Genomic DNA, 15,676 nt, shown 5'->3' on the forward strand with positions numbered 1-15,676 from the left:
CAGGTTTTAAAGAAGTTTTGTTTAGATGCAGAAGTTTGTGTCCAGTGAGTCAAAACAACTTAAATTCCCAGCTATTTATAGCACTGTCCTCTCTTCCAGGCTTCCTTCTGCAAATATCTGCAACTATGACCACTCTGCACTAACATCTGAATGTGCAACGGGCCCCAGGTTTAGCTTAGTGATGTAAATGCCTGCTTGGCAAACGAGGTCATGAATTCAATCCTTGGTACCAAAAAAAAAAAAAAAAAAAAAAAAATTCTGAATGTGCATAAACTCCTTGACCTGGATGTGGTACTTTTGTTGTATACTGAATTATATTGGCTATTTTTGTAACACCATATTTAGGTTGTGCTAAGTTTTGAGTTAAAGTCCTGTAGCTATAACTATTTAAGGAAAGAAAGAAAATTATGGTTGTCTTTTCACTGACAAAATACCCAGCATTTTATGAGGTGGGGCATTGCACCTAGTATAGTTTTGTCACAAAAGTATTCTTCCCCTTGAGCTACTTTGATGGCCAGAGGTTTCTACTTATTAACCCTCCATCTACTTTTTTGTTGTTGTTGTTTTTGCATTACAGAATAATCCCTAGACAAGGCAGCTAAGAGTTTCTGCAAATAAATTCTTAACAGTTCAGACTGATTAGCCCCCAGAGTTCTGAAGTGAACTCAGTCCTTGGGGGTCCAAGATGCCAGTGTATCCACCACTTGTCCTGTAGGAACTGCGTAGGACTTCACCCTGCCGCCCTAGAAGAAGCTAAGTGACTATGATGGCAGTGGACTGCTTGGTAACCCCAGAACACGTGTGTTCTGCCTAGTGCGTTGGTGGCATTTCTGACTATGGTCTTCCCATTATTCATTGGCTTGGATTTGTGTTGTCAGCCACTTCCTTTCTGCTGTTGTCAGGCCAGCTTCTGGACTGAGACTTTTCTAGTCCTTTATCCACTTGCATTGGACCTCTCTCTGTGCTACCCTTTCATGGGATGTAAGTGTCTACCTGAGACCAAGGTCAGAGGAGCCACTTGCAACCTGGCCTGGTTTCACAGAGGAGCCAGTCAGTAAGAGCCACCTATGGTTTTTATTTGCTTCCAGATTTTTTTTTTCCACATCCCTTTTCCATGATCACTTAGCAGCCAGATCCCAGTGTCAGCTGTGACCAAGTCCTCAGCAGTACTGACACAGAGCACCCAAGATATAAATGCAGAGCAAAGTAAATAGATGATAGGAAATAGGGAGCTAAATCTTTTGCAGAAGGAGAGCTAAGAGTTGGAAGAGAATGGTGCGGGAAAGCTGAAAAATGCAGTTGAAGGTATTATGTCCATGGACCAACTCGGCATAGGGAATACAGTCATCATGAACTATGAGTACACTAATACAAAATCAAAATTAGAAAAAAGACTACCGGAAGTGATACAGGCCTGGTAATTCTCTTTTCCCCCCAAACATATTCCTGCTCCATGGCCAGAAACCTATGCTATGTTACTTTACAGAACAAAGGTGATTTTGTAAATGTGATCAAGTTAACCTTAAAGGTTATTATTCAGGTGAGCCCCATCCAAAAAAAAATCTTTAAAAGCTGAGGACTTTTCCAACTTATGATTGAGAAAATGTGAAGGAAGATGGTCCAGAGAGGGGCTGTATGGCTGGCCTTGAAGACAGAAAGGAGACCGTGAAGAGGAGGTGAGGTGACCTCTGGATGATGGAGAAGACAGGGAAATGGTTTCTTCAGTGCTCAGAAAAACCATTCATCAAAGAAACCAGGATTTGGTTGTTGCTGTGCCCTTGCTTTTGAACTAAATGATGTGAATTTTCAATATTAAAAGACATGAGTATGCTTATGGGAAAAATTTAACCACATGAGCAAGCTTTGATGGAAAAGCTCAATGACTGTATAGAAAATTAATATTAATTTGATACTAATTATTAAATATTAAATTATTAATATTAATTTGATAGTATGATTAACTCAGTTTCATAGTTGAAAAGATTCTAGGGTTATTGACTTGGTCAAAATATATTTCCACAAAACCAATAGGTTTTATTCTTTTTTTTCTTTGCATTGACATTTGTTTTCAAAGATGATTACCACCCTTTTATACCATGCTGTTATAAAATTTCCAAGTTAATGAGTTGTGTAACTAAATTGGTCACATGACAGATTCCTCTTCCCCAAGTTTTTGGAGGGAGAAAAGTGACTTTGTTTTCCTTTTGAGAAAAAATGACGAGCTACTTCTACCTGTATTTCTGATACTGAGAGAGCCACTTAGGTCTACTATCCATGATAAAATCTAACCCCTCTGCTAAGAGCGTACCTATACTCAAGAACACACTCATCACCACAGTATGAAGAGGTTCTAGGTAGCCATAATTTAGCTCTCCTTGTGACTCTCAGGTAAATTAGCTATTTGAAGACTTACTTTATTTCAAATTTAAGAACTGATAATAGAGACAGAAAGCATTGTTTAAATTTATCTTTTTAATTTTTGCATCAGTGAGGACAATCCTTTGCTGTTTGCCCTGTCTCAGGTATACAATGGTATACACAAGCCTGTAACATCCTTAGCTACAATGAATTTACTAGACAGCATAACAAAATAGGAGTAACTGAAGATATACTTTAATAAGAAAATGCTTTAAAGTAACATGAAGTCAGTGACCATTTATACAATTCAGTCATCAAAATAAATGTATGTCAGCTCATGTGTGTGAATTACACTCTTTCTAACCACCAGCCATGTGCTTAAGAATGTGTGAAATTCATCAGCTCTTCTCTAAGGGGGGTGTACCAAAAACTTCCAAAAGTACCCCAGATATTTGGTCAGAGATAAAAGCGAAACTTAAGGCAATCTTCCCAATGAATGTAAACTTTTCTGAAGTGGCCTTTCCAGGACAGCATTACTGCTGTGAATAGCCTGTACTTAACTGAGAGTACTGTTCCATGTTTTTAGTAGCACATTATCACACTACTCATTTTGTAAAAAATAGCTTAAAAATCCAGAATTATAAAAATGTCTGGGGTGCTTTTACTCATAGACACACAGCAGGCACTTTCTGTTGACTTTTCTAAGAATTCTAAGTGTTTCTCTCGTAATAGTTTTGTCTTCAGCATCTATAGCTAGCATTGTGTTCCTAATACTGTGTGTGCCCTAAATACTGTGCTCAGATACTGAGAAACAATAATTTGCCTATGATTTCACTAGTTTAAATCTGGATTTAGACTTTAATGGTGTCATTTCCTACAGAAGCATTACAAATAAATAGTGCTACTATATTTCAGTATGATGACATTTTCTGTCTGTTACACCCTTCTCCAAAGTGGTTTTCAGAGCAAGTGGGCTAAACTGACTACACTGGAAATGTGGATATAGGGCCCTATCAAAGTCCTTTTGTGGCCACCGAGAGTTTCATTTAATCTCCTTCTTAGCCTTATAATTGGCAGATACCACCAAGTAGTTATCTGGATTCATGTCCTTAAGAGTTGGAGATTTGCTCTGGATAGGGGATGTTTTGCCATCCACACGTGAGATCTGCAGCATTCGGCAAGGGTCATGTTTCAACAAATACCCAGCAAAAGTTTCCCATCCGCCTCCCACACGCACCATGACATGTTTGTTGTGCAGCATCTGAAATGAGAGAAGAAGAAAAGCGTTACACTCAGAGAATCCCGACTATGTCAGGAATCAAGCCCCAGTTCTCGGGAATAAGTGCTGTTTGTCTTGCATCTCATGCCTCATTGCGTTCGTGATTTACTGGAGGCAGTCAGCGGGTGGTTTATGAGAGAAGCCTTGTTATCGCCATGCAAGTGGGTGTGGATTTGGAGGCTTCTCTCTAATATTTCCATTGGAGCTCTCAACACTGCCTGTGGCTTCTGCCTGTTTCCCCAAACCAGGGCTTCCTTCTTCCCACCAGGTGGTTTCCCTCTCACCCAGGGATTGGGGGACCCTGTGCATTGTGATGTTAACTCTCCCGCCAATCTGTGACACAACAGAACTGAAAATGCACTCAGTGAAACTGGAACCTTCCCCAGGCTTTTTCTGAGCCCTCAGGACAAGATATTTTTAGATAACTAACCATTTATGTTTTCCTTTAGTGTTATACTTCTTCATTGCTTTAGAATATATTTCCAAATAAGCCAACCAAAGAAACAAAAAAAGAAAACAACTTACCTTCTGACCCAGGAGCCTTCTAGAGCTCCAGTTTAACAAAGCTGTAGATTTAAAAAGTGAACAACACATGCTTCTTTTTTTTAATCTTGTCATCACATACCAGAGTTGTGGAGATCTGGTATGGAAAGCCAAAGAATGTGACCTTGAGTTCTTCAAATAGTTAAAGGAAGTCTATCTCATTATCACTAAAGGTCCCACTCTCCTGCTTTCCTGCCTACAAATTTATGGACACGTAAGGGTCATATAATCCTGGAAGGGGGTGAATTGCCAGTGATCCCTGTGGAATCCCACTGTATTTCTCTTGATCTTTGTCAGCCTGACATCAGGACTTCCTGGACTCTCATGGTGAGAGGGAGAGGGTTGGGCTCACACTACCTTCATTTAACCTTTGAGAATCTGAAGAAACCTAAGACTCTGCTTTCCCTGTGCTTGTAGTCACAAAGCCTTGCATATGTGTTTCAGGTTCTCACAGAATTTAACACATCAATCTACAGAATCAAACTAGATGCTCTGACTCATGGTTGATAAGAATTAGTTTTTAAAATCAAAAATATTATGTGAACTGTTACAATAAACAACAGTGAGTGTGACTCTATTGGTTATTAGAGTATTTTTAGGCTTTTAGAACAGAAGGAAACTTAGGAAATACCTTTCTGCTGGAATTCTTTATGTTAGCATTATAAGTTGCCCGTGGAATAAAATCTCAAAGAGAACCACTGAAATGGGAAGCACCGTGGAGGAGTTAGGGTTTTGCACAAAACTCCTCTGCCTCTCGAGTTCTGGCCGGCCAGCCTTACCACGTTCTCATACATGTGAAGGCACTGAGGACCAGGTGGTCCATGTGATTTGCTTGGGACTCAGATATCCTGGCTCCAATCTAATGCTTTTCTCATGAGGGTTCCTACTGCATCAGTAAAATCCATTAAGGCTTTTATGAGGAGATGAATGTGTCCTTATTTCAGGAATATATTCCTCTACTGCAAACATTAAGACCCTGGGACAGAATTAACAAAGGCCGGTAGCGTACGACCTTTCCTAACACTGTACCAGACTTTGCCGTGCTCATCACAGAAGTTCTGCAACCTCGCAACCCTGCTAACTATATGTGTTTGTTCCAAACACCCTCAGCAGACAGTGCACTGTGAACAAGCTTTCCAAAGAGAAAGAACCACCAGTAAGACCAGTTTCGCAATGATTAACTCTGGGAGACAGTAATGGAAACAGATATATCTTTGAACCTGGAGTAGACTGAGAATTTAGGCACATAATCTGTTTCTGGGCACTTTTTTTTTTTTTATTTTTTATGTTTTAGTACTGCAGAATGCTCTAAGCTCCATCTCATAGCCCTTTTTAGTTTTTATTTTTTTAATCCTTTTTCATTGCTGTTTTTTGAGAAAGAGTCTCACTGTGTAGTTTAGGCTGGTTTTGAACTCATATGTTGCCCAGGCTGGCCTTGAACTCACTTTGATCCTCCTACTCCAGCCTTCTAAGTGCTGGGATTACAGCCACACCTGTTTGTTTTCTTTTGCTATTGTTTATTTGTTCTGTCTTTTTTCTTTTCTTTTTTTCTTCTTTAAATCTTATGGTAGCACCTTGTGAATCTGCTGGACTACCAGAGTTGAGCTGGAGTTTGGGGTCTTTCTGCCTCACCCTCCCAGAGAGCTGGGATTATAGGCCTGCACTGCCACCACCAGGTCTGGCTTATTTACAGATACTCTCATGAGTCTGCTGCACCCTGTTAAGTGGATTCAGCATGAAACAGAGGTGTGACTGAATGTGAACACAGGAATTTCATTTCTTCCCATCTGCTCCACATCCTTCCTAGGGAAGATATAGACTTCAGTGCAATATTTTTCAAACTGTCAATAGTTGATGGTTAGCAATAAATACTCCTATATCTAAGTTCATTTTTCTGCATTGTAAAGTGGAGGCTAAGCTCGGCTTCCTGGAGCTCACGTCCTCTCTCTGGATACCTCTGCCAGCTACTTTATCCAAATCTTCACTGGCCCTTTCCCCACCGCTCTTCTCAAAAAGAATTCCAAGGTCAGTTTCTGCCAGAACATCTTGACCCCATTCTTTTTTATTCTTGCTCTTGTACTTTCTTCTTACATCTGAACTTCTTAAGTGCACACTGGTGCGTGTCCTGCTGTCTTCTTAGTCACTGTGCAAACCCACAATGCACATGGTCTCTGCCCCACTGAGAAAAGGAAACATGGTTTTTAGATGTGCCAATTCTGATAGCCCTGACTCCTTACATCTTGATTAATCTGCCAGCAAGATTTCTATAATACCTGGCTGCCCCCTCTTTGCTCTGTGCCCGACTACCTAGGAGGAGACTTTTCTAGATGGCATTGCTGCCTACCTAATTCATTGCTGTCTGCCTTCTGCATAGGTTCCACTTAATCTACTTTTCCAAGTTTTGCTGTTTCAAAGGATTCGGAATGATTCTGAAATTGCTCTACTGCTTTTCTCATGCTTAGCTCTCTCCATTTGTGATCGTATGGTGTTCATTACCGTTTACTTTTATCTCTCAGTTTACATGGACTTCAGAATGCAAAGTCCTGGGCCGTTCTCCCATACTTTCCTAATCAGGATTGTGGTGTGGGCTTTCTCTGTATCTAGATACTGAAAACATTCATTTACCTGTAAAGGTTTTTCAGGGACTTGGATACGACTGCTGCTACTTAATTCAGCACCTCATCTTTTGCCCAAGCTGTAAGGGTGTTTCTTCCTCTGATACATTGAATGAAACATCTCCAAAGGGATTTCCTATTGATCTAATTGTCTTCCATCTCAGTAACTTCATTAGTTAAGTCTTTCCCATAGGCTGAGATTCAGATTTCATTATTTTCATGAATTATTTGCCAAGCCATTCTGCCAGTCTTGTAAAGCTTTCTCTGAGCTCTGGGTCTCATGAATTCTTTTAGGGTTTTTTTTTTTTTTCTCTCTCAGGTAATATATATTTCCTCTGGATGTCTGAACCCTGGTTCCTAAATATGGAATATCATTTCTACTACACCCTCCTTACTTACCAGGACACCAAGCTTACTCCAGGTCAAATATCCTCTCCACCTGAAAGATCTGCCCAGATCGTGTCCTTCACCCATACAGAGTGGGTGTTAGTTCACACACACAGACTCACTGTTAGGCTCACCCTGCTGGCTTGTCTCTGTGTACCTTTTCATAACAAAGGGTGAGCTCTCTGAGGAGAAGGACAACGTATTTCCCATGACGGAAAATTCACAACGCAAACACGCAGAACAATATCAAAACTGTAATCACACAGGCTCCCTTTCATGGACACTTTCACATGCTGGATTTACTTTGCCTCATTCATGACATCACTATCAGCACCATGCCCATTTCACAGATCCGAAAACTGATGCCTGCAGAAGTTGAACAACTTGTACAAGACTGCCTAAGAAAGCGTGAGCAGTACTGTGATGAGAATTCTCCCATGTACTCTGCGAAGGGCTTGGATTTGATTTTCACTCATGCTCAGTTACTTACCAGTCAGCGCACCACACTGACCAAGCAGCACTGACACCAGAGCTTAAGCACAGTAGCTTTGCTTGTGTGAAATGATTTACAGAGGTATCATCTAATGAGGAATTTCACTGCAGAAGATGACTCTACAGATGCCCTGAGTATTTGAGCAGAAACATGTCCACGGTAGATGACAGGATGGGGTAGATCTCTAGTTTGCATCTGTTGCCATATGAGGTAGCTGGCTTGGATGCTGTGTGCAGTGTGTATCTCAGTGCTTCTTATTTGATCCTTCACATGTGATGCTTTGTTGTTACAAAAGGTCGTCCCTCTGGACAATGTGTACCAATGCACACATCTGTGGAATAAGCATTAGTGAGCTTTTAATGTGTATTGTTCGTTGATTGTATTTATTCTCAAGGTAAAGCTTAGAGTGGCCACAGATGTCCTCCGACAGTGTATGTCACCAGGTAGGTTAGGCCTGTCCTAACCTTTACCACTCTCTATGGTCTGACCCAGTGCCACAGTGCTTCTGACCACAGCAGAGGGGAAGAGACCCATTACCCATTCAGGTGACATTTCTCAATGCTGGAGGGGAAAAGCAAGAAACAACCAAAATCCTACTTCATCCTCCTTCCCAAAGGCCTCCAAGGAATTCCATAGGTACATGCTCCAGCTGCTGCCCACGCTGCAGACAGCAGACATTGGGCCTTCCCAAGTCTGTAACTGACCCTCTTGACCCAGAAAGAACAGTGATTTGCCTCAGATTTGTGTTTTTTTTTAAAAAATAATTTCTCTCCAAGTGAGAAAAGTATTCTCATTCTTTTCAAGGCCACTGTGTTTTATGATATTGTCCTGTTGTGATTTTGCTGTCAACCAGCCTTGGTGGTGTACACCTGTAATCCCAGCACTCAAGAGGCTGAGGCAAGAGGATCTCTGCAAGTGCAAGACCAGGATGGGTTACATAGTGAGTTCAAACCTAGCCTGAACTACATAGTAAGATCCTGTCTTTAAAAAAAAAATTGTATTGTCTTAGGAGATCTCTTCATATGTAAGAGTACGAGGGAGCCATGCTCCTTAGGTGCCACATACAGTGCTACACTAAGGGAGCCTACCATGTACAGGAAATGAAGAAGATAACAAGAAACATAGATTTTAGAAATTAATAGAAGAAACAGTGAGGTGGTGAGCAAGGAAAGATCATACGTCATTTTGTCAGAGCCAGGCTAGAAATCTCATGGTCTTTATTCTCAATCTAGCACACAGCTTTATAATCAAAAAGTGTGTTATTCTAGTAAGTCTAATTGTGAAAATGGGCATTTTAATATTTAATAATGAGTAAATCACTTAATATATTGATCCTGCACTTTTTATAGCATGTCAGAAAAGGGACCATCTTTGTCTAATGGAATTATAGTGTATCGACCTAATTCCTGCTTTCTAACACTACGTTTTTGTCTTAACTCCCTAGCCTCAAATGAAACAATCCTATAACTAGACAAGTTATATAACTCATTCCGGTATTTATTCTAAGGGGAAAAATAGGTCAAAAGTAATTACATTAATTCTCTCATGCACATTCAGAATTTAGTGGGCATTATTTTAGCTTCTTTTTTAAACTTCTTTTTTCATTAGGAAACATTTGCAGTATATGATCATTACATTGTCCCTGGAAACTGGTACGTGTATGTAACAGATTCTTTTTTCATCCCTTTCTGTTTCCCCCTCTCCTCTCTTTTGACATCCAACCCGAAATATAAATAAATGATAAAATAGACGATAATAAGTATGTGGGATGGAGACTAGAAGATGGAAATTTCTTAGGCTGCACAAATGATTAATGGGCAGCTTCCCATAAATCTTCAGGAGGTCATAACCATATCATTAGGATATGCGGTTACAGGATTTTAAATAGATTTTTATCCTTTAACAAAGACAGACTCAGGTCACCTTCTGTGTAGGTACAAGGAGCCTCAGCAAGAAAAAGAATGCTTTTTTTCCTTTCTTCTTGGAAATTCTAATTAGCATTTTCTTTCTTCTTGGGAATTCTTCACTCACTTTTCACTGAAAACAAATGCCTATATTTAGACAGATCACAGGAAGTCGTGCATTTTGCTGTCTGAGGAAAAACACTCCCTTGCTGGAGCTAGGACACCATAATGGATTTATCACACTGCGCCTGCTTGTGAAGCTGACCACCCTGTGTAACAGCTGAGCTATGCTGCTTCAGCAACAATCAAGGAGGCCGGCAGGGCCTGGAGGGAGCACTTCTTGAATGAATGAAGCTTCAAGTCCAGCAGTGACTCATGTTCACATTTGACGGCTTTGTGTAATAAAGTCCCCTGCAGAGAGCTGCTTAGATGTCTGGTCTGTGTCTGTCCCAAAGCAGAATGAGGACAGACTTCAGGTGCCCTGGACCTGTCAGGCCCCACTGGCAAACCTGTTTGGTTCAGACTCCAATCTCCTCTGGTGGCTCCCAGAGCCAAGAGCAGCGGGTGCATCCTCCAGGGCTTGGACACTGATGTCATTAGACCAAGGCTGTGGGAGCCCTTCAGCAGCACACCTGCATCTTCCCTCTCCCTGTGCAAATCCTCCAACGCTTTCCAAAAGGCAAATCAGACCCTGTAGCTGTCTCAGTGACAAATCCGTGAGCGCTTCCCTTGTGTGCAGCTTCTCTGCCACTCCTATCTGCAGCCTAGCTGACTTCCACTACTCATTCTTCCTTAGCAAAGCAAATTCCAGAGTGCAAAGCTCTGGGGTATGTGTGTGTGTGTGGAGGGGGGTCAGAGTCAGCACCCCCAGGGTGGGTGGAAGCATATAATTTAGGTAGACATTTTGGTATCTCCTCTCTTATCCTTTTTCACTATCCATTGCCCTGTTAAATTAGTAATAAGCATCCAGAGGATTTTATAATCCAGTTTCTACTGTCCTTTCCCACTTCCTTTCTCACTGTGTCAGAGCTGCCAGGTGTGAGTGTGCAGAGCTCAAGGATACTGTGGTGCTCCCTGCCTTGGCCCACCACTGCTCTATGTGACCTGTGCAACAGATACCATGAGCACCTCAAACCTCCAGGCCTCACACCTTCCGCCACACCTGACTGTGTACCTGTTCCACAACCCCAGCTGAACTGAAGTGAGTCCTTTTCTTGGACCAATCTGCAAATATCTGAGTGCCAGAGGAGCTTATTCTTTGTTAAATTTCAAACTCTGGGTCTTTCACAGTTTTAGACACGAAATGCTTATTAAATACTTTACAAATGAATGAATGCTAAGTGAACAAATGCCAATTAAAGAACCAACAGAATTAATCCTGATGCTCCTTCCTAGCAGAAGTGGCTGCTTGAAATCTGTCTTCATTACTCACGGACAGACAGAAGGAAGAGAAAGAAAAATAATGACATTATTGAGAAACAACTGTGCCCCTGAAAATCGGGCACCAATGAGAATTCACATTAATTGCCATTGGAAGAATTTCTGCAAGAGAAAAATCCACTTGCAATCAAAAATGAAGCTGCGACAGAAGGCCTATAGGAAAGAAGGGAAGTGGATGATGAACTGAGAGAGAAATGGACAGAAGGAAAGAGGAAATGGGAAAGGATGAGAAAGGAAAAACCATGAGACAGATCAGTTAAGAAAGTGCTTTGTTCTTCATGACCTTCACAAACCCTCTTTCCACCTGCAGCATAATTTTTTTTAAAGGCTCATCGTGCTACAACTTGCTTTATAAATGTTTTACCTCTCTCCTTGCTTGAGTGGTGCAGGTCCCACAGCTCAGCTGTCTCCCACTGAGACCTGCCCTGCTCCGGGGACCACGGAGGCTCACATTTCCGGCCTGGTCTGTTAAGTGCTCTGCACCGGAACCATTCTTTCAAAGGTCAACTGTGTCTGCACAGACTGCTGCAGGGAAAAGACCGCCCACCTAAACAGGAGCTCAGCTCAAGTCTCCTGGGATGTCATCTGCTTCCTGGCACCTCCTTGTCATCCCCACCTCCCTGCTGTTTTTATAAGCCATCATAACTTGAGCAAAAATATTGTTTTTAGAAGGCAGTCATCTGTTCTCCAGAGGAGGACTGTTAAATTAATTTATGAGACAACAGACCCTGTCGTCTACTGTTATTCTGAAATGGCATATGCTCTAAACTGTGCATCTGGGAGTTGAGCTGTCTGCCTGGGGTACCCTGACACATGAAGGGGAGATGGCAGGTGTTCAATGAGCCTTGGCTATGCTGCAGGCTTCATGCCAGCATTTTCAAGATGAAGAATGAGGTTACTGGTTAGCAGGGTAAACTGAGGCACTGCTAACAAACATGACATTCAAAACCTTCTTGGCTGAAGGCAGGGAATTTATCTCCGTTTCTCTAGCTATGTGACATTATAAATCATTAATCACAGCCCAAATAAACGAGCTTCTGCAGTTAGCACTTATAGTCTACTAGCATTTTCATGTTTCTTTCATTTTAACTACCCAACAGTCCTTTAGTTTATTACACTTTCTGTTTTGTTTTGTTTTTTGGTCCTTGCCAGATTGCTTAGCTGATCTCTACTAACTTGCTTCATGATCCTAATACAGTTTCTCCTATGCAAATTAATACAATAACTCTTTGCTCCTAGCTTCTTTGTGAGAAAGATGTGAATCCATGTAACTGTGGAGGAACAATGCCAGTGACATGTAGTGTATGGACAGTAGCTTGATATTGTTATCCCCTAAATAACAATACTGCTGTGATGCTGCTGCTCCTGATTATACCAGGGTCCTCACAGATTTTATTTCAATGAATTTTTCACACAACTCTGAGTGGTTTGCATTATAGTTCACATTTATGTGAGAAAGAACAGTACAGAGAAGCTCAGTCAGGTCCCAAGGTTACACAGGTAGGAAGAAATAAAGGTTAGATTAAATCCAGGGTCTCTCCAAATTCAAAGACAGAGCTCATTAACTATTCGCCTATATACCACAAAGGGCCTGCACTGTGGGTTTGTATTTGCTGGGGTTAAAGCCAGACTTTTTTTTCATAGATAGTGCCTCTTTTCTTTAGGAATGCATACTTTGTGGGGTTCAAATCGATGATCACATTGCCCTGAATGTACAGCAAACCAGAACACAGAAGGTGCTTTGTCACAGTCTCTGAAGAATCTACTTTCATGGGAACCTCACTGTTTTACCCTGTAAACAAGCCGAAAGGTGGAGCTCCCAGAGGCCTTTGCCCTGGTCCTCACATTGCAAAAAGAAGCCATATGAAGGCAGAGGCAGTCTGAAAGTACTTCCTCCTACTTCGCTTCAGTTCACTATCACAGCCACACAGAGGTGCAGCATGGTGGTGCTGGTACACGATTACTGAGAAACCTAGAGGGTGGCTGAGGGAACACAGCACACTATTGTTCTGATGACCAGTGACTGGCGTGACCCAGCAGTAAATCATCCACAGGAGCAATGCAATTCCAAGACCTTCCTTTGAGGGGAGAATTATTATAGAGCCCTAAATGGTAAGTCCTTTCCCTGACATGCAGAGAGCCTTGGGTCAGAAATATCCTGACAATTAGCACTAGAGAGAAAGCTGTTCCTAGTCCGCTGCTGTTGCTTCCTCTTGGGAGGAGAAGTTAGCTCCTGAGACTTGCTGTAGAGATAGTGACTCTAGACAGTGACCTTCTTTCTGGGAGCAGCTAACAAATGACATGTAATGGTGGACAGGAGTTGCATTTGTGTTTGCTTGGAAAGTGTGTAGCAGCCCTTGGTGGCAGTGCTCATCCACTGGTCATGTAAGGGTACCACTGCCCCAGCTCTGCACCAAATGAAACTAAGACGGTGTGGCAGCAGTCTGAGCACCAGCGTATGGCACAATTTCAAGCAGAGAAGAAAACTCACAATCAATATTTCATAGAACAATCTGTACTGTGAAGGCAATCAGGTGGAAAACTCCAGTGCTCCGAAGAGAAGGCTTGTTTAGAAGCAGGATTTGTATTCGATCAAAACTAGAGAGCAACTGAATTTCATCTGCAGCAAAAACATTGAATCTCTTCAAGCCAGAAAACTGGGTTTCAATGTGTTATGGATTAAAAACTGGTGGTCAACTTAACACCAGCGGAATCAAATCAGCATGGTGCTGAGCTCAGATGGTCCACCTGAGCAAAATTGCCAGCATAGAGATGTAGAACAGTGAGGCACTGTGGGTTTCTCTAAATGTTGCTGTTTTCAGCCTTTGGTTCTCCTGAAGGAGCTCATCATGACTAGCTCCCCCAGTGTTAGTTCAACCATTGTCATCAGAGGAGGTTGGGACCTTGTTGGTGAGAGTGGCTGTGGTACACTTTGGGGGAGCACTGGTTCTTACATCTAGCATCACTTCCTGGATCTGGAGGGGAAGATGTGTGCTGTTTAATCTCCAGGGGAAACTCATCATGCTGGCTTTCTGGCATGTACTGGACTGTTCTTATCGTCAGAGGAGCTCGGGGCATCCATGTTGCTGAGGATGGCTGTGGTGCTTTTGAGGACAGCCCTGGTCTTTACTGTGAGCATGACTTCTCAGCTCCAGTGTAGAACCCTCAACCTACCAGCACAGCTCCTTCACCCTGCTGGCATAGATTTTCTGGCTTCCACCACTGACCTTTGGGCCTTCCCAGCACAGAATCATAAAATAGACTGGTGTGAGTCCTTCTTGGGGGCTCTAGACCTCTAGTTGGAAACCTGGGAGGCATTGTCATGAGCTCTGGATTTTCATCTGGACTCAGGCAGGATATTGCTGTGGGATCCAAGGCCTTGGCTAAATATTCTGGGTCTTTAGTGTTGTGGACAGATTTCCTGCACTTTCTTGTGTTAACTCTGGGTGACCATCATAAATAATATTATAAATTCTGTGTGCTGATAACAATTGTTCTCACAAGCACTGAGTATAACACAAGGCAAAACAGAGTTTGCAATCCAGATATTTTGAAAAAGCGATTATGCTGCCCATGATATTCATGTGTCATTAGTAAATCTCTAGACTCATTGAAAGTGAAAATGTAAACATTTCTAAAAGCACTTAGCTCTTTAAACTGGAAAAGTGTTTGAAAACACAGGTCTCTTGCTTTCCAAAGTCCCAGTCAAATGAAAAGTAATAAATAAAATATTAGAAAAACATAGAACCAAGGGAAATAGATGAAATAGAACACAAAAGCAATCAACACGTTTTTAGAAGACAGAAAACCAGTGAGTGGTAACTCAGGGTTGACAGGAAGAGGTAGAAGTCTGAAACAAAAAATGTCTGAAATAAGCTAGCCACATCAAGCCTTGAAACTACAGTTTGAAACTTGAAACTACCTTCTGTCTAAGAGCCACCAGATTAAATGAGGGAACCATCTAATCACCCATTAGATGAGGGAAACCATGGCCACAAAGAGAGATAAGTCTGAAGATCAGCTTGAGGGTTATTTAGCTGCTCAGAATGACTGTGCCCCACCCTGACCCCCAAGTCATGGCAGATTTACTCTGCCAGAGAGTATCTCCTTCTACCAGTGACTACCTTGCCACAGTGAGAGAGTTGGGTTCTGTTTCTACAGAACCAGAACCAGAGATGTTTCAGACTGGGAGTTTACATAGGCATCAAATGAAAAGATGCATGGATAGAAGATAAAGCTAATTCATATGATGGTCTTTGCAACACTCAATGACAGTTTACCTGGGAAACAGCTCCTCTGTTTGAAAGTTTCTCACCCTAGAAAGTTACAAGGAACGTGTATCCAGGGTCCAGTTCATGCCTCCCTCTCCGCTGCACCCTCTTAGGGTTCCTGCATCTTCCCTACAGTGCCATGGTAACATTCCAGTTAGTCTTCAGACTTCTATCCTAGCCCCTCACTGTATGCTCACCAAAGCAGCTGCAGGGATCTCCTTGGAACAGAGGTCACCCCATGGCATACCCCTGTCCAAAGCTCACCCTGCCCATTCTCCTGGGAGGTCTGTGGTCTCCTGAATTCCCTGCTCAGTGTCCTGCCTCTGTGCCCTTCATATGCCCTGGGGTAATCACACTGGTCTCTGTGCTCTTTCTGAAACTCTCAG

The 15,676-nt window shown here is 42.1% G+C and overlaps 1 protein-coding gene across 4 annotated transcripts in view; it reads right to left on the reverse strand.

Moving 5' to 3' along the window:
- Nucleotides 1-2,452: 2,452 nt before the first annotated feature.
- The window catches only part of Gas2 (growth arrest specific 2), a 123,825-nt gene continuing 110,601 nt past the window's right edge, over nt 2,453-15,676 (reverse strand). For all 4 annotated transcript variants that reach the window (XM_063256773.1, XM_023562969.2, XM_013147276.3 and 1 more), the window contains one exon: nt 2,453-3,619. In XM_063256773.1, the coding sequence (XP_063112843.1) occupies nt 3,401-3,619 (219 nt within the window). In that variant the 3' untranslated portion in view covers nt 2,453-3,400. The remainder of the gene's footprint in view (nt 3,620-15,676) is intronic.

This window comes from Cavia porcellus, unplaced genomic scaffold (genome assembly GCF_034190915.1).
Source record: "Cavia porcellus strain 051 isolate PalLab524CR breed Dunkin Hartley unplaced genomic scaffold, mCavPor4.1 scaffold_9, whole genome shotgun sequence".
In the NCBI taxonomy this organism is placed as follows: domain Eukaryota; kingdom Metazoa; phylum Chordata; class Mammalia; order Rodentia; family Caviidae; genus Cavia; species Cavia porcellus.